Genomic DNA, 23,218 nt, shown 5'->3' with positions numbered 1-23,218 from the left:
CCTTCCTAGTCCCCCTTCCCCCAGACTGTCCTTCCCAGTCCCCCTCCCCCCAGGCTGTCCTTCCCAGTCCCCCTCCCCCCAGGCTGTCCTTCCCAGTCCCCCTCCCCCCAGGCTGTCCTTCCCAGTCCCCCTCCCCCCAGACTGTCCTTCCTAGTCCCCCTCCCCCCAGACTGTCCTTCCCAGTCCCCCTCCCCCCAGGCTGTCCTTCCCAGTCCCCCTCCCCCCAGGCTGTCCTCCCTAGTCCCCCTCCCCCCAGACTGTCCTTCCTAGTCACTCTTCCCCCACACTGTCCTCCTGATGATGATCTCCGTAGTTGACTTTCCGGTCCCTCTTCTCTCCCGGTGATCGGTATGATGAGGACACTCCCCGGTCCCGCTATCAGAGGACAGAGCAGTACCGGAAGTGCTCCCATGGGCGCATCACGGGGGAAGGATTATCTGGTTGCACAACCCAGAAGTGGCTCCTCATTTCTTTCACTTTCGATATGACGTCATGTACAGATCTCCCCGCCCCCTTCCTCAGCTCTGCTGGGTGCGGTAATGATGGAGAACCGGAGAGGATCGACCGGACTACTGACTGTGCTGGGGGCCCTTCTACTGGGGGCCGGGGGTGAGTATAGGGGTGATAGTACCCAGCAGTGGGGATTGGGGGAGTATAGGGGGGATAGTACCCAGCAGTGGGGATTGGGGGGGGTATAGGGGGGAGGGTACCCAGCAGTGGTGATTGGGGGGAGTATAGGGGGGATAGTACCCAGCAGTGGGGATTGGGGGGGAGTATAGGGGGGATGGTACCCAGCAGTGGGGATTGGGGGGGTATAGGGGGGATAGTACCCAGCAGTGGGGATTGGGGGGAGTATAGGGGGGATAGTACCCAGCAGTGGGGATTGGGGGGAGTATAGGGGGGATGGTACCCAGCAGTGGGGATTGGGGGGGTATAGGGGGGATAGTACTCAGCAGTGGGGATTGGGGGGGAGTATAGGGGGGATAGTACCCAGCAGTGGGGATTGGGGGGGAGTATAGGGGGGATGGTACCCAGCAGTGGGGATTGGGGGAGTATAGGGGGGATAGTACCCAGCAGTGAGGATTGGGGGGAGTATAGGGGGGATAGTACCCAGCAGTGGGGATTGGGGGAGTATAGGGGGGATAGTACCCAGCAGTGGGGATTGGGGGGAGTATAGGGGGGATAGTACCCAGCAGTGGGGATTGGGGGGAGTATAGGGGGGATAGTACCCAGCAGTGGTGATTGGGGGGAGTATAGGGGGGATAGTACCCAGCAGTGGGGATTGGGGGGAGTATAGGGGGAGGGTACCCAGCAGTGGTGATTGGGGGGAGTATAGGGGGGATAGTACCCAGCAGTGGGGATTGGGGGAGTATAGGGGGGATGGTACCCAGCAGTGGGGATTGGGGGAGTATAGGGGGGATAGTACCCAGCAGTGGGGATTGGGGGGAGTATAGGGGGGATAGTACCCAGCAGTGGGGATTGGGGGAGTATAGGGGGGATAGTACCCAGCAGTGGGGATTGGGGGGAGTATAGGGGGGATAGTACCCAGCAGTGGGGATTGGGGGGGAGTATAGGGGGGATAGTACCCAGCAGTGGGGATTGGGGGAGTATAGGGGGGATAGTACCCAGCAGTGGGGATTGGGGGGGAGTATAGGGGGGATAGTACCCAGCAGTGGGGATTGGGGGAGTATAGGGGGGAATAGTACCCAGCAGTGGGGATTGGGGGGGAGTATAGGGGGGATAGTACCCAGCAGTGGGGATTGGGGGAGTATAGGGGGGATAGTACCCAGCAGTGGGGATTGGGGGGGGTATAGGGGGGATAGTACCCAGCAGTGGGGATTGGGGGGAGTATAGGGGGGATAGTACCCAGCAGTGGGGATTGGGGGAGTATAGGGGGGATGGTACCCAGCAGTGGGGATTGGGGGAGTATAGGGGGATAGTACCCAGCAGTGGGGATTGGGGGGGAGTATAGGGGGGATGGTACCCAGCAGTGGGGATTGGGGGGAGTATAGGGGGGATAGTACCCAGCAGTGGGAATTGGGAGGAGTATAGGGGGGATGGTACCCAGCAGTGGGGATTGGGGGGGGTATAGGGGGGATAGTACCCAGCAGTGGGGATTGGGGGGGAGTATAGGGGGGATGGTACCCAGCAGTGGGGATTGGGGGGAGTATAGGGGGGATAGTACCCAGCAGTGGGGATTGGGGGAGTATAGGGGGGATAGTACCCAGCAGTGAGGATTGGGGGGAGTATAGGGGGGATAGTACCCAGCAGTGGGGATTGGGGGAGTATAGGGGGGATAGTACCCAGCAGTGGGGATTGGGGGGGGTATAGGGGGGATAGTACCCAGCAGTGGGGATTGGGGGGAGTATAGGGGGGATAGTACCCAGCAGTGGGGATTGGGGGGGAGTATAGGGGGGATGGTACCCAGCAGTGGGGATTGGGGGGAGTATAGGGGGGATAGTACCCAGCAGTGAGGATTGGGGGGAGTATAGGGGGGATAGTACCCAGCAGTGGTGATTGGGGGGAGTATAGGGGGGATAGTACCCAGCAGTGAGGATTGGGGGGAGTATAGGGGGGATAGTACCCAGCAGTGGGGATTGGGGGAGTATAGGGGGGATAGTACCCAGCAGTGGGGATTGGGGGGGAGTATAGGGGGGATGGTACCCAGCAGTGGGGATTGGGGGGAGTATAGGGGGGATGGTACCCAGCAGTGAGGATTGGGGGGAGTATAGGGGGGATAGTACCCAGCAGTGGGGATTGGGGGAGTATAGGGGGGATAGTACCCAGCAGTGGGGATTGGGGGGGGTATAGGGGGGATAGTACCCAGCAGTGGGGATTGGGGGGAGTATAGGGGGGATAGTACCCAGCAGTGGGGATTGGGGGGAGTATAGGGGGATAGTACCCAGCAGTGGGGATTGGGGGGAGTATAGGGGGGATAGTACCCAGCAGTGGGGATTGGGGGGAGTATAGGGGGAATAGTACCCAGCAGTGGGGATTGGGGGGGGTATAGGGGGGATAGTACCCAGCAGTGGGGATTGGGGGAGTATAGGGGGGATGGTACCCAGCAGTGGGGATTGGGGGGAGTATAGGGGGGATAGTACCCAGCAGTGAGGATTGGGGGGAGTATAGGGGGGATAGTACCCAGCAGTGGGGATTGGGGGGAGTATAGGGGGGATAGTACCCAGCAGTGGGGATTGGGGGAGTATAGGGGGGATAGTACCCAGCAGTGGGGATTGGGGGGGTATAGGGGGGATAGTACCCAGCAGTGGGGATTGGGGGGAGTATAGGGGGGATAGTACCCAGCAGTGGGGATTGGGGGGAGTATAGGGGGGATAGTACCCAGCAGTGGGGATTGGGGGGAGTATAGGGGGAATAGTACCCAGCAGTGGGGATTGGGGGGGGTATAGGGGGGATAGTACCCAGCAGTGGGGATTGGGGGAGTATAGGGGGGAGGGTACCCAGCAGTGGGGATTGGGGCAGTATAGGGGGGATAGTACCCAGCAGTGGGGATTGGGGGGAGTATAGGGGGGATAGTACCCAGCAGTGGGGATTGGGGGAGTATAGGGGGGATAGTACCCAGCAGTGGGGATTGGGGGGGGTATAGGGGGGATAGTACCCAGCAGTGGGGATTGGGGGGAGTATAGGGGGGATAGTACCCAGCAGTGGGGATTGGGGGGGAGTATAGGGGGGATGGTACCCAGCAGTGGGGATTGGGGGGAGTATAGGGGGGATAGTACCCAGCAGTGAGGATTGGGGGGAGTATAGGGGGGATAGTACCCAGCAGTGGTGATTGGGGGGAGTATAGGGGGGATAGTACCCAGCAGTGAGGATTGGGGGGAGTATAGGGGGGATAGTACCCAGCAGTGGTGATTGGGGGCAGTATATGGGGGATAGTACCCAGCAGTGGGGATTGGGGGAGTATAGGGGGGATAGTACCCAGCAGTGGGGATTGGGGGGGAGTATAGGGGGGATGGTACCCAGCAGTGGGGATTGGGGGGAGTATAGGGGGGATGGTACCCAGCAGTGAGGATTGGGGGGAGTATAGGGGGGATAGTACCCAGCAGTGGGGATTGGGGGAGTATAGGGGGGATAGTACCCAGCAGTGGGGATTGGGGGGGGTATAGGGGGGAGGGTACCCAGCAGTGGTGATTGGGGGGAGTATAGGGGGGATAGTACCCAGCAGTGGGGATTGGGGGGGAGTATAGGGGGGATGGTACCCAGCAGTGGGGATTGGGGGGGGTATAGGGGGGAGGGTACCCAGCAGTGGTGATTGGGGGGAGTATAGGGGGGATAGTACCCAGCAGTGGGGATTGGGGGGAGTATAGGGGGGATAGTACCCAGCAGTGGTGATTGGGGGGAGTATAGGGGGGATAGTACTCAGCAGTGGGGATTGGGGGGAGTATAGGGGGGATAGTACCCAGCAGTGGGGATTGGGGGCAGTATAGGGGGGATAGTACCCAGCAGTGGGGATTGGGGGGAGTATAGGGGGGATAGTACCCAGCAGTGGGGATTGGGGGAGTATAGGGGGGATAGTACCCAGCAGTAGGGATTGGGGGAGTATAGGGGGGATAGTACCCAGCAGTGGGGATTGGGGGGAGTATAGGGGGGATAGTACCCAGCAGTGGGGATTGGGGGGAGTATAGGGGGGATAGTACCCAGCAGTGGGGATTGGGGGAGTATAGGGGGGATAGTACCCAGCAGTGGGGATTGGGGGGGAGTATAGGGGGGATGGTACCCAGCAGTGGGGATTGGGGGAGTATAGGGGGGATAGTACCCAGCAGTGAGGATTGGGGGGAGTATAGGGGGGATAGTACCCAGCAGTGGGGATTGGGGGAGTATAGGGGGGATAGTACCCAGCAGTGGGGATTGGGGGGGGTATAGGGGGGATAGTACCCAGCAGTGGGGATTGGGGGGAGTATAGGGGGGATAGTACCCAGCAGTGGTGATTGGGGGGAGTATAGGGGGGATAGTACCCAGCAGTGGGGATTGGGGGGAGTATAGGGGGAGGGTACCCAGCAGTGGTGATTGGGGGGAGTATAGGGGGGATAGTACCCAGCAGTGGGGATTGGGGGAGTATAGGGGGGATGGTACCCAGCAGTGGGGATTGGGGGAGTATAGGGGGGATAGTACCCAGCAGTGGGGATTGGGGGAGTATAGGGGGGATAGTACCCAGCAGTGGGGATTGGGGGGAGTATAGGGGGGATAGTACCCAGCAGTGGGGATTGGGGGGGAGTATAGGGGGGATAGTACCCAGCAGTGGGGATTGGGGGAGTATAGGGGGGATAGTACCCAGCAGTGGGGATTGGGGGGGAGTATAGGGGGGATAGTACCCAGCAGTGGGGATTGGGGGAGTATAGGGGGGAATAGTACCCAGCAGTGGGGATTGGGGGGGAGTATAGGGGGGATAGTACCCAGCAGTGGGGATTGGGGGAGTATAGGGGGGATAGTACCCAGCAGTGGGGATTGGGGGGGGTATAGGGGGGATAGTACCCAGCAGTGGGGATTGGGGGGAGTATAGGGGGGATAGTACCCAGCAGTGGGGATTGGGGGAGTATAGGGGGGATGGTACCCAGCAGTGGGGATTGGGGGAGTATAGGGGGATAGTACCCAGCAGTGGGGATTGGGGGGGAGTATAGGGGGGATGGTACCCAGCAGTGGGGATTGGGGGGAGTATAGGGGGGATAGTACCCAGCAGTGGGAATTGGGAGGAGTATAGGGGGGATGGTACCCAGCAGTGGGGATTGGGGGGGGTATAGGGGGGATAGTACCCAGCAGTGGGGATTGGGGGGGAGTATAGGGGGGATGGTACCCAGCAGTGGGGATTGGGGGGAGTATAGGGGGGATAGTACCCAGCAGTGGGGATTGGGGGAGTATAGGGGGGATAGTACCCAGCAGTGAGGATTGGGGGGAGTATAGGGGGGATAGTACCCAGCAGTGGGGATTGGGGGAGTATAGGGGGGATAGTACCCAGCAGTGGGGATTGGGGGGGGTATAGGGGGGATAGTACCCAGCAGTGGGGATTGGGGGGAGTATAGGGGGGATAGTACCCAGCAGTGGGGATTGGGGGGGAGTATAGGGGGGATGGTACCCAGCAGTGGGGATTGGGGGGAGTATAGGGGGGATAGTACCCAGCAGTGAGGATTGGGGGGAGTATAGGGGGGATAGTACCCAGCAGTGGTGATTGGGGGGAGTATAGGGGGGATAGTACCCAGCAGTGAGGATTGGGGGGAGTATAGGGGGGATAGTACCCAGCAGTGGTGATTGGGGGCAGTATATGGGGGATAGTACCCAGCAGTGGGGATTGGGGGAGTATAGGGGGGATAGTACCCAGCAGTGGGGATTGGGGGGGAGTATAGGGGGGATGGTACCCAGCAGTGGGGATTGGGGGGAGTATAGGGGGGATGGTACCCAGCAGTGAGGATTGGGGGGAGTATAGGGGGGATAGTACCCAGCAGTGGGGATTGGGGGAGTATAGGGGGGATAGTACCCAGCAGTGGGGATTGGGGGGGGTATAGGGGGGATAGTACCCAGCAGTGGGGATTGGGGGGAGTATAGGGGGGATAGTACCCAGCAGTGGGGATTGGGGGGAGTATAGGGGGATAGTACCCAGCAGTGGGGATTGGGGGGAGTATAGGGGGGATAGTACCCAGCAGTGGGGATTGGGGGGAGTATAGGGGGAATAGTACCCAGCAGTGGGGATTGGGGGGGGTATAGGGGGGATAGTACCCAGCAGTGGGGATTGGGGGAGTATAGGGGGGATGGTACCCAGCAGTGGGGATTGGGGGGAGTATAGGGGGGATAGTACCCAGCAGTGAGGATTGGGGGGAGTATAGGGGGGATAGTACCCAGCAGTGGGGATTGGGGGGAGTATAGGGGGGATAGTACCCAGCAGTGGGGATTGGGGGAGTATAGGGGGGATAGTACCCAGCAGTGGGGATTGGGGGGGTATAGGGGGGATAGTACCCAGCAGTGGGGATTGGGGGGAGTATAGGGGGGATAGTACCCAGCAGTGGGGATTGGGGGGAGTATAGGGGGGATAGTACCCAGCAGTGGGGATTGGGGGGAGTATAGGGGGAATAGTACCCAGCAGTGGGGATTGGGGGGGGTATAGGGGGGATAGTACCCAGCAGTGGGGATTGGGGGAGTATAGGGGGGAGGGTACCCAGCAGTGGGGATTGGGGCAGTATAGGGGGGATAGTACCCAGCAGTGGGGATTGGGGGGAGTATAGGGGGGATAGTACCCAGCAGTGGGGATTGGGGGAGTATAGGGGGGATAGTACCCAGCAGTGGGGATTGGGGGGGGTATAGGGGGGATAGTACCCAGCAGTGGGGATTGGGGGGAGTATAGGGGGGATAGTACCCAGCAGTGGGGATTGGGGGGGAGTATAGGGGGGATGGTACCCAGCAGTGGGGATTGGGGGGAGTATAGGGGGGATGGTACCCAGCAGTGAGGATTGGGGGGAGTATAGGGGGGATAGTACCCAGCAGTGGTGATTGGGGGGAGTATAGGGGGGATAGTACCCAGCAGTGAGGATTGGGGGGAGTATAGGGGGGATAGTACCCAGCAGTGGTGATTGGGGGCAGTATATGGGGGATAGTACCCAGCAGTGGGGATTGGGGGAGTATAGGGGGGATAGTACCCAGCAGTGGGGATTGGGGGGGAGTATAGGGGGGATGGTACCCAGCAGTGGGGATTGGGGGGAGTATAGGGGGGATGGTACCCAGCAGTGAGGATTGGGGGGAGTATAGGGGGGATAGTACCCAGCAGTGGGGATTGGGGGAGTATAGGGGGGATAGTACCCAGCAGTGGGGATTGGGGGGGGTATAGGGGGGATAGTACCCAGCAGTGGGGATTGGGGGGAGTATAGGGGGGATAGTACCCAGCAGTGGGGATTGGGGGGAGTATAGGGGGATAGTACCCAGCAGTGGGGATTGGGGGGAGTATAGGGGGGATAGTACCCAGCAGTGGGGATTGGGGGGAGTATAGGGGGAATAGTACCCAGCAGTGGGGATTGGGGGGGGTATAGGGGGGATAGTACCCAGCAGTGGGGATTGGGGGAGTATAGGGGGGATGGTACCCAGCAGTGGGGATTGGGGGGAGTATAGGGGGGATAGTACCCAGCAGTGAGGATTGGGGGGAGTATAGGGGGGATAGTACCCAGCAGTGGGGATTGGGGGGAGTATAGGGGGGATAGTACCCAGCAGTGGGGATTGGGGGAGTATAGGGGGGATAGTACCCAGCAGTGGGGATTGGGGGGGTATAGGGGGGATAGTACCCAGCAGTGGGGATTGGGGGGAGTATAGGGGGGATAGTACCCAGCAGTGGGGATTGGGGGGAGTATAGGGGGGATAGTACCCAGCAGTGGGGATTGGGGGGAGTATAGGGGGAATAGTACCCAGCAGTGGGGATTGGGGGGGGTATAGGGGGGATAGTACCCAGCAGTGGGGATTGGGGGAGTATAGGGGGGAGGGTACCCAGCAGTGGGGATTGGGGCAGTATAGGGGGGATAGTACCCAGCAGTGGGAATTGGGAGGAGTATAGGGGGGATGGTACCCAGCAGTGGGGATTGGGGGGGTATAGGGGGGATGGTACCCAGCAGTGGGGATTGGGGGGAGTATAGGGGGGATAGTACCCAGCAGTGGGAATTGGGAGGAGTATAGGGGGGATGGTACCCAGCAGTGGGGATTGGGGGGAGTATAGGGGGGATAGTACCCAGCAGTGGGGATTGGGGGGGAGTATAGGGGGGATGGTACCCAGCAGTGGGGATTGGGGGGAGTATAGGGGGAATAGTACCCAGCAGTGGGGATTAGGGGGGATAGTACCCAGCAGTGGGGATTGGGGGGGAGTATAGGGGGGATGGTACCCAGCAGTGGGGATTGGGGGGAGTATAGGGGGGATAGTACCCAGCAGTGGGGATTGGGGGAGTATAGGGGGGATAGTACCCAGCAGTGGGGATTGGGGGGGTATAGGGGGGATAGTACCCAGCAGTGGGGATTGGGGGAGTATAGGGGGGATAGTACCCAGCAGTGGGGATTGGGGGGGTATAGGGGGGATAGTACCCAGCAGTGGGGATTGGGGAGGAGTATAGGGGGGATAGTACCCAGCAGTGGGGATTGGGGGCAGTATAGGGGGGATAGTACCCAGCAGTGGGGATTGGGGGGGTATAGGGGGGATAGTACCCAGCAGTGGTGATTGGGGGGAGTATAGGGGGGATAGTACCCAGCAGTGGGGATTGGGGGGAGTATAGGGGGGATAGTACCCAGCAGTGGGGATTGGGGGGGAGTATAGGGGGAATAGTACCCAGCAGTGGGGATTGGGGGGGTATAGGGGGGATAGTACCCAGCAGTGGGGATTGGGGGAGTATAGGGGGGATAGTACCCAGCAGTGGGGATTGGGGGGGTATAGGGGGGATAGTACCCAGCAGTGGGGATTGGGGGAGTATAGGGGGGATAGTACCCAGCAGTGGGGATTGGGGGGGTATAGGGGGGATAGTACCCAGCAGTGGGGATTGGGGGGGTATAGGGGGGAGGGTACCCAGCAGTGGGGATTGGGGGGAGTATAGGGGGGATAGTACCCAGCAGTGGGAATTGGGAGGAGTATAGGGGGGATGGTACCCAGCAGTGGGGATTGGGGGGGTATAGGGGGGATAGTACCCAGCAGTGGGGATTGGGGGGAGTATAGGGGGGATAGTACCCAGCAGTGGGAATTGGGAGGAGTATAGGGGGGATGGTACCCAGCAGTGGGGATTGGGGGGGTATAGGGGGGATAGTACTCAGCAGTGGGGATTGGGGGGGAGTATAGGGGGGATGGTACCCAGCAGTGGGGATTGGGGGGAGTATAGGGGGGATAGTACCCAGCAGTGAGGATTGGGGGGAGTATAGGGGGGATAGTACCCAGCAGTGGGGATTGGGGGAGTATAGGGGGGATAGTACCCAGCAGTGGGGATTGGGGGAGTATAGGGGGATAGTACCCAGCAGTGGTGATTGGGGGGAGTATAGGGGGGATAGTACCCAGCAGTGGGGATTGGGGGAGTATAGGGGGGATAGTACCCAGCAGTGGGGATTGGGGGGGAGTATAGGGGGGATGGTACCCAGCAGTGGGGATTGGGGGGAGTATAGGGGGGATAGTACCCAGCAGTGAGGATTGGGGGGAGTATAGGGGGGATAGTACCCAGCAGTGGGGATTGGGGGAGTATAGGGGGGATAGTACCCAGCAGTGGGGATTGGGGGGGTATAGGGGGGATAGTACCCAGCAGTGGGGATTGGGGGGAGTATAGGGGGGATAGTACCCAGCAGTGGGGATTGGGGGGAGTATAGGGGGATAGTACCCAGCAGTGGGGATTGGGGGGAGTATAGGGGGGATAGTACCCAGCAGTGGGGATTGGGGGGAGTATAGGGGGAATAGTACCCAGCAGTGGGGATTGGGGGGGGTATAGGGGGGATAGTACCCAGCAGTGGGGATTGGGGGAGTATAGGGGGGATGGTACCCAGCAGTGGGGATTGGGGGGAGTATAGGGGGGATAGTACCCAGCAGTGAGGATTGGGGGGAGTATAGGGGGGATAGTACCCAGCAGTGGGGATTGGGGGGAGTATAGGGGGGATAGTACCCAGCAGTGGGGATTGGGGGAGTATAGGGGGGATAGTACCCAGCAGTGGGGATTGGGGGGGTATAGGGGGGATAGTACCCAGCAGTGGGGATTGGGGGGAGTATAGGGGGGATAGTACCCAGCAGTGGGGATTGGGGGGAGTATAGGGGGGATAGTACCCAGCAGTGGGGATTGGGGGGAGTATAGGGGGAATAGTACCCAGCAGTGGGGATTGGGGGGGGTATAGGGGGGATAGTACCCAGCAGTGGGGATTGGGGGAGTATAGGGGGGAGGGTACCCAGCAGTGGGGATTGGGGCAGTATAGGGGGGATAGTACCCAGCAGTGGGAATTGGGAGGAGTATAGGGGGGATGGTACCCAGCAGTGGGGATTGGGGGGGTATAGGGGGGATGGTACCCAGCAGTGGGGATTGGGGGGAGTATAGGGGGGATAGTACCCAGCAGTGGGAATTGGGAGGAGTATAGGGGGGATGGTACCCAGCAGTGGGGATTGGGGGGAGTATAGGGGGGATAGTACCCAGCAGTGGGGATTGGGGGGGAGTATAGGGGGGATGGTACCCAGCAGTGGGGATTGGGGGGAGTATAGGGGGAATAGTACCCAGCAGTGGGGATTAGGGGGGATAGTACCCAGCAGTGGGGATTGGGGGGGAGTATAGGGGGGATGGTACCCAGCAGTGGGGATTGGGGGGAGTATAGGGGGGATAGTACCCAGCAGTGGGGATTGGGGGAGTATAGGGGGGATAGTACCCAGCAGTGGGGATTGGGGGGGTATAGGGGGGATAGTACCCAGCAGTGGGGATTGGGGGAGTATAGGGGGGATAGTACCCAGCAGTGGGGATTGGGGGGGTATAGGGGGGATAGTACCCAGCAGTGGGGATTGGGGAGGAGTATAGGGGGGATAGTACCCAGCAGTGGGGATTGGGGGCAGTATAGGGGGGATAGTACCCAGCAGTGGGGATTGGGGGGGTATAGGGGGGATAGTACCCAGCAGTGGTGATTGGGGGGAGTATAGGGGGGATAGTACCCAGCAGTGGGGATTGGGGGGAGTATAGGGGGGATAGTACCCAGCAGTGGGGATTGGGGGGGAGTATAGGGGGAATAGTACCCAGCAGTGGGGATTGGGGGGGTATAGGGGGGATAGTACCCAGCAGTGGGGATTGGGGGAGTATAGGGGGGATAGTACCCAGCAGTGGGGATTGGGGGGGTATAGGGGGGATAGTACCCAGCAGTGGGGATTGGGGGAGTATAGGGGGGATAGTACCCAGCAGTGGGGATTGGGGGGGTATAGGGGGGATAGTACCCAGCAGTGGGGATTGGGGGGGTATAGGGGGGAGGGTACCCAGCAGTGGGGATTGGGGGGAGTATAGGGGGGATAGTACCCAGCAGTGGGAATTGGGAGGAGTATAGGGGGGATGGTACCCAGCAGTGGGGATTGGGGGGGTATAGGGGGGATAGTACCCAGCAGTGGGGATTGGGGGGAGTATAGGGGGGATAGTACCCAGCAGTGGGAATTGGGAGGAGTATAGGGGGGATGGTACCCAGCAGTGGGGATTGGGGGGGTATAGGGGGGATAGTACTCAGCAGTGGGGATTGGGGGGGAGTATAGGGGGGATGGTACCCAGCAGTGGGGATTGGGGGGAGTATAGGGGGGATAGTACCCAGCAGTGAGGATTGGGGGGAGTATAGGGGGGATAGTACCCAGCAGTGGGGATTGGGGGAGTATAGGGGGGATAGTACCCAGCAGTGGGGATTGGGGGGGTATAGGGGGGATAGTACCCAGCAGTGGGGATTGGGGGGAGTATAGGGGGGATAGTACCCAGCAGTGGGGATTGGGGGGAGTATAGGGGGATAGTACCCAGCAGTGGGGATTGGGGGGAGTATAGGGGGGATAGTACCCAGCAGTGGGGATTGGGGGGAGTATAGGTGGAATAGTACCCAGCAGTGGGGATTGGGGGGGGTATAGGGGGGATAGTACCCAGCAGTGGGGATTGGGGGAGTATAGGGGGGAGGGTACCCAGCAGTGGGGATTGGGGCAGTATAGGGGGGATAGTACCCAGCAGTGTGAATTGGGAGGAGTATAGGGGGGATGGTACCCAGCAGTGGGGATTGGGGGGGTATAGGGGGGATAGTACCCAGCAGTGGGGATTGGGGGGAGTATAGGGGGGATAGTACCCAGCAGTGGGAATTGGGAGGAGTATAGGGGGGATGGTACCCAGCAGTGGGGATTGGGGGGGGTATAGGGGGGATAGTACCCAGCAGTGGGGATTGGGGGGGAGTATAGGGGGGATGGTACCCAGCAGTGGGGATTGGGGGGAGTATAGGGGGAATAGTACCCAGCAGTGGGGATTGGGGGGGGTATAGGGGGGATAGTACCCAGCAGTGGGGATTGGGGGGGAGTATAGGGGGGATGGTACCCAGCAGTGGGGATTGGGGGGAGTATAGGGGGGATAGTACCCAGCAGTGGGGATTGGGGGAGTATAGGGGGGATAGTACCCAGCAGTGGGGATTGGGGGGGTATAGGGGGGATAGTACCCAGCAGTGGGGATTGGGGGAGTATAGGGGGGATAGTACCCAGCAGTGGGGATTGGGGGGGTATAGGGGGGATAGTACCCAGCAGTGGGGATTGGGGAGGAGTATAGGGGGGATAGTACCCAGCAGTGGGGATTGGGGGCAGTATAGGGGGGATAGTACCCAGCAGTGGGGATTGGGGGGGTATAGGGGGGATAGTACCCAGCAGTGGTGATTGGGGGGAGTATAGGGGGGATAGTACCCAGCAGTGGGGATTGGGGGGAGTATAGGGGGGATAGTACCCAGCAGTGGGGATTGGGGGAGTATAGGGGGGATAGTACCCAGCAGTGGGGATTGGGGGGGTATAGGGGGGATAGTACCCAGCAGTGGGGATTGGGGGGGTATAGGGGGGAGGGTACCCAGCAGTGGGGATTGGGGGGAGTATAGGGGGGATAGTACCCAGCAGTGGGAATTGGGAGGAGTATAGGGGGGATGGTACCCAGCAGTGGGGATTGGGGGGGTATAGGGGGGATAGTACCCAGCAGTGGGGATTGGGGGGAGTATAGGGGGGATAGTACCCAGCAGTGGGAATTGGGAGGAGTATAGGGGGGATGGTACCCAGCAGTGGGGATTGGGGGGGTATAGGGGGGATAGTACTCAGCAGTGGGGATTGGGGGGAGTATAGGGGGGATAGTACTCAGCAGTGGGGATTGGGGGGAGTATAGGGGGGATAGCACCCAGCAGTGGGGATTGGGAGGAGTATAGGGGGGATAGTACCCAGCAGTGGGGATTGGGGGGAGTATAGGGGGGATAGTACCCAGCAGTGGGATTTTGGGGGAGTTTAGGGGGGATAGTACCCAGCAGTGGGGATTGGGGGGAGTATAGGGGGGATGGTACCCAGCAGTGGGGATTGGTGGAAGTGTAGGGGGGATAGTACCCAGCAGTGGTGATTGGGGGGGGGAGTATAGGGGGGATAGTACCCAGCAGTGGTGATTGGGGGGGAGGGGGAGTATAGGGGGGATAGTACCCAGCAGTGGGGATTGGGGGGGGGGGGGTATAGGGGGGATGGTACCCAGCAGTGGGGATTGGGGGGAGTATAGGGGGGATAGTACCCAGCAGTGGGAATTGGGGGGAGTATTGGGGGGATAGTACCCAGCAGTGGTGATTGGGGGGGGGTATAGGGGGGATGGTACCCAGCAGTGGGGATTGGGGGGAGTATAGGGGGGATAGTACCCAGCAGTGGGGATTGGGGGAGTATAGGGGGGATAGTACCCAGCAGTGGGGATTGGGGGGAGTATAGGGGGGATAGTACCCAGCAGTGGGGATTGGGGGGAGTATAGGGGGGATGGTACCCAGCAGTGGTGATTGGGAGGAGTATAGGGGGGATAGTACCCAGCAGTGGGGATTGGGGGAGTATAGGGGGGATAGTACTCAGCAGTGGTGATTGGGGGGAGTATAGGGGGGATAGTACCCAGCAGTGGGGATTGGGGGGAGTATAGGGGGGATAGTACCCAGCAGTGGGGATTGGGGGAGTATAGGGGGGATGGTACCCAGCAGTGGGGATTGGGGGGGGTATAGGGGGGATAGTACCCAGCAGTGGGGATTGGGGGGGGTATAGGGGGGATAGTACCCAGCAGTGGGGATTGGGGGAGTATAGGGGGGATGGTACCCAGCAGTGGGGATTGGGGGGGGTATAGGGGGGATAGTACCCAGCAGTGGGGATTGGGGGGGGTATAGGGGGGATAGTACCCAGCAGTGGGGATTGGGGGGGAGTATAGGGGGGATGGTACCCAGCAGTGGGGATTGGGGGGAGTATAGGGGGGATAGTACCCAGCAGTGAGGATTGGGAGGAGTATAGGGGGAGGGTACCCAGCAGTGGTGATTGGGGGGAGTATAGGGGGGATAGTACCCAGCAGTGGGGATTGGGGGGAGTATAGGGGGAGGGTACCCAGCAGTGGTGATTGGGGGGAGTATAGGGGGGATAGTACCCAGCAGTGGGGATTGGGGGAGTATAGGGGGGATGGTACCCAGCAGTGGGGATTGGGGGAGTATAGGGGGATAGTACCCAGCAGTGGGGATTGGGGGGGAGTATAGGGGGGATGGTACCCAGCAGTGGGGATTGGGGGGAGTATAGGGGGGATAGTACCCAGCAGTGAGGATTGGGGGAGTATAGGGGGGATAGTACCCAGCAGTGGGAATTGGGAGGAGTATAGGGGGGATGGTACCCAGCAGTGGGGATTGGGGGGGGTATAGGGGGGATAGTACCCAGCAGTGGGGATTGGGGGGGAGTATAGGGGGGATGGTACCCAGCAGTGGGGATTGGGGGGAGTATAGGGGGGATAGTACCCAGCAGTGGGGATTGGGGGAGTATAGGGGGGATAGTACCCAGCAGTGAGGATTGGGGGGAGTATAGGGGGGATAGTACCCAGCAGTGGGGATTGGGGGAGTATAGGGGGGATAGTACCCAGCAGTGGGGATTGGGGGGGGTATAGGGGGGATAGTACCCAGCAGTGGGGATTGGGGGGAGTATAGGGGGGATAGTACCCAGCAGTGGGGATTGGGGGGGAGTATAGGGGGGATGGTACCCAGCAGTGGGGATTGGGGGGAGTATAGGGGGGATAGTACCCAGCAGTGAGGATTGGGGGGAGTATAGGGGGGATAGTACCCAGCAGTGGTGATTGGGGGGAGTATAGGGGGGATAGTACCCAGCAGTGGGGATTGGGGGAGTATAGGGGGGATAGTACCCAGCAGTGAGGATTGGGGGGAGTATAGGGGGGATAGTACCCAGCAGTGGTGATTGGGGGCAGTATATGGGGGATAGTACCCAGCAGTGGGGATTGGGGGAGTATAGGGGGGATAGTACCCAGCAGTGGGGATTGGGGGGGAGTATAGGGGGGATGGTACCCAGCAGTGGGGATTGGGGGGAGTATAGGGGGGATGGTACCCAGCAGTGAGGATTGGGGGGAGTATAGGGGGGATAGTACCCAGCAGTGGGGATTGGGGGAGTATAGGGGGGATAGTACCCAGCAGTGGGGATTGGGGGGGGTATAGGGGGGATAGTACCCAGCAGTGGGGATTGGGGGGAGTATAGGGGGGATAGTACCCAGCAGTGGGGATTGGGGGGAGTATAGGGGGATAGTACCCAGCAGTGGGGATTGGGGGGAGTATAGGGGGGATAGTACCCAGCAGTGGGGATTGGGGGGAGTATAGGGGGAATAGTACCCAGCAGTGGGGATTGGGGGGGGTATAGGGGGGATAGTACCCAGCAGTGGGGATTGGGGGAGTATAGGGGGGATGGTACCCAGCAGTGGGGATTGGGGGGAGTATAGGGGGGATAGTACCCAGCAGTGAGGATTGGGGGGAGTATAGGGGGGATAGTACCCAGCAGTGGGGATTGGGGGGAGTATAGGGGGGATAGTACCCAGCAGTGGGGATTGGGGGAGTATAGGGGGGATAGTACCCAGCAGTGGGGATTGGGGGGGTATAGGGGGGATAGTACCCAGCAGTGGGGATTGGGGGGAGTATAGGGGGGATAGTACCCAGCAGTGGGGATTGGGGGGAGTATAGGGGGGATAGTACCCAGCAGTGGGGATTGGGGGGAGTATAGGGGGAATAGTACCCAGCAGTGGGGATTGGGGGGGGTATAGGGGGGATAGTACCCAGCAGTGGGGATTGGGGGAGTATAGGGGGGAGGGTACCCAGCAGTGGGGATTGGGGCAGTATAGGGGGGATAGTACCCAGCAGTGGGAATTGGGAGGAGTATAGGGGGGATGGTACCCAGCAGTGGGGATTGGGGGGGTATAGGGGGGATGGTACCCAGCAGTGGGGATTGGGGGGAGTATAGGGGGGATAGTACCCAGCAGTGGGAATTGGGAGGAGTATAGGGGGGATGGTACCCAGCAGTGGGGATTGGGGGGAGTATAGGGGGGATAGTACCCAGCAGTGGGGATTGGGGGGGAGTATAGGGGGGATGGTACCCAGCAGTGGGGATTGGGGGGAGTATAGGGGGAATAGTACCCAGCAGTGGGGATTAGGGGGGATAGTACCCAGCAGTGGGGATTGGGGGGGAGTATAGGGGGGATGGTACCCAGCAGTGGGGATTGGGGGGAGTATAGGGGGGATAGTACCCAGCAGTGGGGATTGGGGGAGTATAGGGGGGATAGTACCCAGCAGTGGGGATTGGGGGGGTATAGGGGGGATAGTACCCAGCAGTGGGGATTGGGGGAGTATAGGGGGGATAGTACCCAGCAGTGGGGATTGGGGGGGTATAGGGGGGATAGTACCCAGCAGTGGGGATTGGGGAGGAGTATAGGGGGGATAGTACCCAGCAGTGGGGATTGGGGGCAGTATAGGGGGGATAGTACCCAGCAGTGGGGATTGGGGGGGTATAGGGGGGATAGTACCCAGCAGTGGTGATTGGGGGGAGTATAGGGGGGATAGTACCCAGCAGTGGGGATTGGGGGGAGTATAGGGGGGATAGTACCCAGCAGTGGGGATTGGGGGGGAGTATAGGGGGAATAGTACCCAGCAGTGGGGATTGGGGGGGTATAGGGGGGATAGTACCCAGCAGTGGGGATTGGGGGAGTATAGGGGGGATAGTACCCAGCAGTGGGGATTGGGGGGGTATAGGGGGGATAGTACCCAGCAGTGGGGATTGGGGGAGTATAGGGGGGATAGTACCCAGCAGTGGGGATTGGGGGGGTATAGGGGGGATAGTACCCAGCAGTGGGGATTGGGGGGGTATAGGGGGGAGGGTACCCAGCAGTGGGGATTGGGGGGAGTATAGGGGGGATAGTACCCAGCAGTGGGAATTGGGAGGAGTATAGGGGGGATGGTACCCAGCAGTGGGGATTGGGGGGGTATAGGGGGGATTGTACCCAGCAGTGGGGATTGGGGGGAGTATAGGGGGGATAGTACCCAGCAGTGGGAATTGGGAGGAGTATAGGGGGGATGGTACCCAGCAGTGGGGATTGGGGGGGTATAGGGGGGATAGTACTCAGCAGTGGGGATTGGGGGGGAGTATAGGGGGGATGGTACCCAGCAGTGGGGATTGGGGGGAGTATAGGGGGGATAGTACCCAGCAGTGAGGATTGGGGGGAGTATAGGGGGGATAGTACCCAGCAGTGGGGATTGGGGGAGTATAGGGGGGATAGTACCCAGCAGTGGGGAGTATAGGGGGATAGTACCCAGCAGTGGTGATTGGGGGGAGTATAGGGGGGATAGTACCCAGCAGTGGGGATTGGGGGAGTATAGGGGGGATAGTACCCAGCAGTGGGGATTGGGGGGGAGTATAGGGGGGATGGTACCCAGCAGTGGGGATTGGGGGGAGTATAGGGGGGATAGTACCCAGCAGTGAGGATTGGGGGGAGTATAGGGGGGATAGTACCCAGCAGTGGGGATTGGGGGAGTATAGGGGGGATAGTACCCAGCAGTGGGGATTGGGGGGGGTATAGGGGGGATAGTACCCAGCAGTGGGGATTGGGGGGAGTATAGGGGGGATAGTACCCAGCAGTGGGGATTGGGGGGAGTATAGGGGGATAGTACCCAGCAGTGGGGATTGGGGGGAGTATAGGGGGGATAGTACCCAGCAGTGGGGATTGGGGGGAGTATAGGGGGAATAGTACCCAGCAGTGGGGATTGGGGGGGGTATAGGGGGGATAGTACCCAGCAGTGGGGATTGGGGGAGTATAGGGGGGATGGTACCCAGCAGTGGGGATTGGGGGGAGTATAGGGGGGATAGTACCCAGCAGTGAGGATTGGGGGGAGTATAGGGGGGATAGTACCCAGCAGTGGGGATTGGGGGGAGTATAGGGGGGATAGTACCCAGCAGTGGGGATTGGGGGAGTATAGGGGGGATAGTACCCAGCAGTGGGGATTGGGGGGGTATAGGGGGGATAGTACCCAGCAGTGGGGATTGGGGGGAGTATAGGGGGGATAGTACCCAGCAGTGGGGATTGGGGGGAGTATAGGGGGGATAGTACCCAGCAGTGGGGATTGGGGGGAGTATAGGGGGAATAGTACCCAGCAGTGGGGATTGGGGGGGGTATAGGGGGGATAGTACCCAGCAGTGGGGATTGGGGGAGTATAGGGGGGAGGGTACCCAGCAGTGGGGATTGGGGCAGTATAGGGGGGATAGTACCCAGCAGTGGGAATTGGGAGGAGTATAGGGGGGATGGTACCCAGCAGTGGGGATTGGGGGGGTATAGGGGGGATGGTACCCAGCAGTGGGGATTGGGGGGAGTATAGGGGGGATAGTACCCAGCAGTGGGAATTGGGAGGAGTATAGGGGGGATGGTACCCAGCAGTGGGGATTGGGGGGAGTATAGGGGGGATAGTACCCAGCAGTGGGGATTGGGGGGGAGTATAGGGGGGATGGTACCCAGCAGTGGGGATTGGGGGGAGTATAGGGGGAATAGTACCCAGCAGTGGGGATTAGGGGGGATAGTACCCAGCAGTGGGGATTGGGGGGGAGTATAGGGGGGATGGTACCCAGCAGTGGGGATTGGGGGGAGTATAGGGGGGATAGTACCCAGCAGTGGGGATTGGGGGAGTATAGTGGGGATAGTACCCAGCAGTGGGGATTGGGGGGGTATAGGGGGGATAGTACCCAGCAGTGGGGATTGGGGGAGTATAGGGGGGATAGTACCCAGCAGTGGGGATTGGGGGGGTATAGGGGGGATAGTACCCAGCAGTGGGGATTGGGGAGGAGTATAGGGGGGATAGTACCCAGCAGTGGGGATTGGGGGCAGTATAGGGGGGATAGTACCCAGCAGTGGGGATTGGGGGGGTATAGGGGGGATAGTACCCAGCAGTGGTGATTGGGGGGAGTATAGGGGGGATAGTACCCAGCAGTGGGGATTGGGGGGAGTATAGGGGGGATAGTACCCAGCAGTGGGGATTGGGGGGGAGTATAGGGGGAATAGTACCCAGCAGTGGGGATTGGGGGGGTATAGGGGGGATAGTACCCAGCAGTGGGGATTGGGGGAGTATAGGGGGGATAGTACCCAGCAGTGGGGATTGGGGGGGTATAGGGGGGATAGTACCCAGCAGTGGGGATTGGGGGAGTATAGGGGGGATAGTACCCAGCAGTGGGGATTGGGGGGGTATAGGGGGGATAGTACCCAGCAGTGGGGATTGGGGGGGTATAGGGGGGAGGGTACCCAGCAGTGGGGATTGGGGGGAGTATAGGGGGGATAGTACCCAGCAGTGGGAATTGGGAGGAGTATAGGGGGGATGGTACCCAGCAGTGGGGATTGGGGGGGTATAGGGGGGATAGTACCCAGCAGTGGGGATTGGGGGGAGTATAGGGGGGATAGTACCCAGCAGTGGGAATTGGGAGGAGTATAGGGGGGATGGTACCCAGCAGTGGGGATTGGGGGGGTATAGGGGGGATAGTACTCAGCAGTGGGGATTGGGGGGGAGTATAGGGGGGATGGTACCCAGCAGTGGGGATTGGGGGGAGTATAGGGGGGATAGTACCCAGCAGTGAGGATTGGGGGGAGTATAGGGGGGATAGTACCCAGCAGTGGGGATTGGGGGAGTATAGGGGGGATAGTACCCAGCAGTGGGGATTGGGGGGGTATAGGGGGGATAGTACCCAGCAGTGGGGATTGGGGGGAGTATAGGGGGGATAGTACCCAGCAGTGGGGATTGGGGGGAGTATAGGGGGATAGTACCCAGCAGTGGGGATTGGGGGGAGTATAGGGGGGATAGTACCCAGCAGTGGGGATTGGGGGGAGTATAGGTGGAATAGTACCCAGCAGTGGGGATTGGGGGGGGTATAGGGGGGATAGTACCCAGCAGTGGGGATTGGGGGAGTATAGGGGGGAGGGTACCCAGCAGTGGGGATTGGGGCAGTATAGGGGGGATAGTACCCAGCAGTGTGAATTGGGAGGAGTATAGGGGGGATGGTACCCAGCAGTGGGGATTGGGGGGGTATAGGGGGGATAGTACCCAGCAGTGGGGATTGGGGGGAGTATAGGGGGGATAGTACCCAGCAGTGGGAATTGGGAGGAGTATAGGGGGGATGGTACCCAGCAGTGGGGATTGGGGGGGGTATAGGGGGGATAGTACCCAGCAGTGGGGATTGGGGGGGAGTATAGGGGGGATGGTACCCAGCAGTGGGGATTGGGGGGAGTATAGGGGGAATAGTACCCAGCAGTGGGGATTGGGGGGGGTATAGGGGGGATAGTACCCAGCAGTGGGGATTGGGGGGGAGTATAGGGGGGATGGTACCCAGCAGTGGGGATTGGGGGGAGTATAGGGGGGATAGTACCCAGCAGTGGGGATTGGGGGAGTATAGGGGGGATAGTACCCAGCAGTGGGGATTGGGGGGGTATAGGGGGGATAGTACCCAGCAGTGGGGATTGGGGGAGTATAGGGGGGATAGTACCCAGCAGTGGGGATTGGGGGGGTATAGGGGGGATAGTACCCAGCAGTGGGGATTGGGGAGGAGTATAGGGGGGATAGTACCCAGCAGTGGGGATTGGGGGCAGTATAGGGGGGATAGTACCCAGCAGTGGGGATTGGGGGGGTATAGGGGGGATAGTACCCAGCAGTGGTGATTGGGGGGAGTATAGGGGGGATAGTACCCAGCAGTGGGGATTGGGGGGAGTATAGGGGGGATAGTACCCAGCAGTGGGGATTGGGGGAGTATAGGGGGGATAGTACCCAGCAGTGGGGATTGGGGGGGTATAGGGGGGATAGTACCCAGCAGTGGGGATTGGGGGGGTATAGGGGGGAGGGTACCCAGCAGTGGGGATTGGGGGGAGTATAGGGGGGATAGTACCCAGCAGTGGGAATTGGGAGGAGTATAGGGGGGATGGTACCCAGCAGTGGGGATTGGGGGGGTATAGGGGGGATAGTACCCAGCAGTGGGGATTGGGGGGAGTATAGGGGGGATAGTACCCAGCAGTGGGAATTGGGAGGAGTATAGGGGGGATGGTACCCAGCAGTGGGGATTGGGGGGGTATAGGGGGGATAGTACTCAGCAGTGGGGATTGGGGGGAGTATAGGGGGGATAGTACTCAGCAGTGGGGATTGGGGGGAGTATAGGGGGGATAGCACCCAGCAGTGGGGATTGGGAGGAGTATAGGGGGGATAGTACCCAGCAGTGGGGATTGGGGGGAGTATAGGGGGGATAGTACCCAGCAGTGGGATTTTGGGGGAGTTTAGGGGGGATAGTACCCAGCAGTGGGGATTGGGGGGAGTATAGGGGGGATGGTACCCAGCAGTGGGGATTGGTGGAAGTGTAGGGGGGATAGTACCCAGCAGTGGTGATTGGGGGGGGGAGTATAGGGGGGATAGTACCCAGCAGTGGTGATTGGGGGGGAGGGGGAGTATAGGGGGGATAGTACCCAGCAGTGGGGATTGGGGGGGGGGGTATAGGGGGGATGGTACCCAGCAGTGGGGATTGGGGGGAGTATAGGGGGGATAGTACCCAGCAGTGGGAATTGGGGGGAGTATTGGGGGGATAGTACCCAGCAGTGGTGATTGGGGGGGGGTATAGGGGGGATGGTACCCAGCAGTGGGGATTGGGGGGAGTATAGGGGGGATAGTACCCAGCAGTGGGGATTGGGGGAGTATAGGGGGGATAGTACCCAGCAGTGGGGATTGGGGGGAGTATAGGGGGGATAGTACCCAGCAGTGGGGATTGGGGGGAGTATAGGGGGGATGGTACCCAGCAGTGGTGATTGGGAGGAGTATAGGGGGGATAGTACCCAGCAGTGGGGATTGGGGGAGTATAGGGGGGATAGTACTCAGCAGTGGTGATTGGGGGGAGTATAGGGGGGATAGTACCCAGCAGTGGGGATTGGGGGGAGTATAGGGGGGATAGTACCCAGCAGTGGGGATTGGGGGAGTATAGGGGGGATGGTACCCAGCAGTGGGGATTGGGGGGGGTATAGGGGGGATAGTACCCAGCAGTGGGGATTGGGGGGGTATAGGGGGGATAGTACCCAGCAGTGGGGATTGGGGGAGTATAGGGGGGATGGTACCCAGCAGTGGGGATTGGGGGGGGTATAGGGGGGATAGTACCCAGCAGTGGGGATTGGGGGGGGTATAGGGGGGATAGTACCCAGCAGTGGGGATTGGGGGGGAGTATAGG

The 23,218-nt window shown here is 60.1% G+C and overlaps 1 protein-coding gene across 1 annotated transcript in view; it reads left to right on the top strand.

Moving 5' to 3' along the window:
* Positions 1-494: 494 nt before the first annotated feature.
* LOC309546591 (uncharacterized protein) overlaps positions 495-23,218 on the top strand; it is a gene marked incomplete at its 3' end in the record, with an annotated part of 231,220 nt that continues 208,496 nt past the window's right edge. The window contains exon 1 of the mRNA XM_082246339.1: positions 495-609. Within this exon, the coding sequence (XP_082102465.1) occupies positions 540-609 (70 nt within the window). The 5' untranslated portion in view covers positions 495-539. The remainder of the gene's footprint in view (positions 610-23,218) is intronic.

Source organism: Pelophylax lessonae (genome assembly GCF_965119305.1).
Source record: "Pelophylax lessonae genome assembly, chromosome: 2".
NCBI classification, from domain to species: domain Eukaryota; kingdom Metazoa; phylum Chordata; class Amphibia; order Anura; family Ranidae; genus Pelophylax; species Pelophylax lessonae.
Note: the sequence above shows the minus strand (reverse complement) of the source record. Positions and strands in the feature narration are given on the sequence as shown.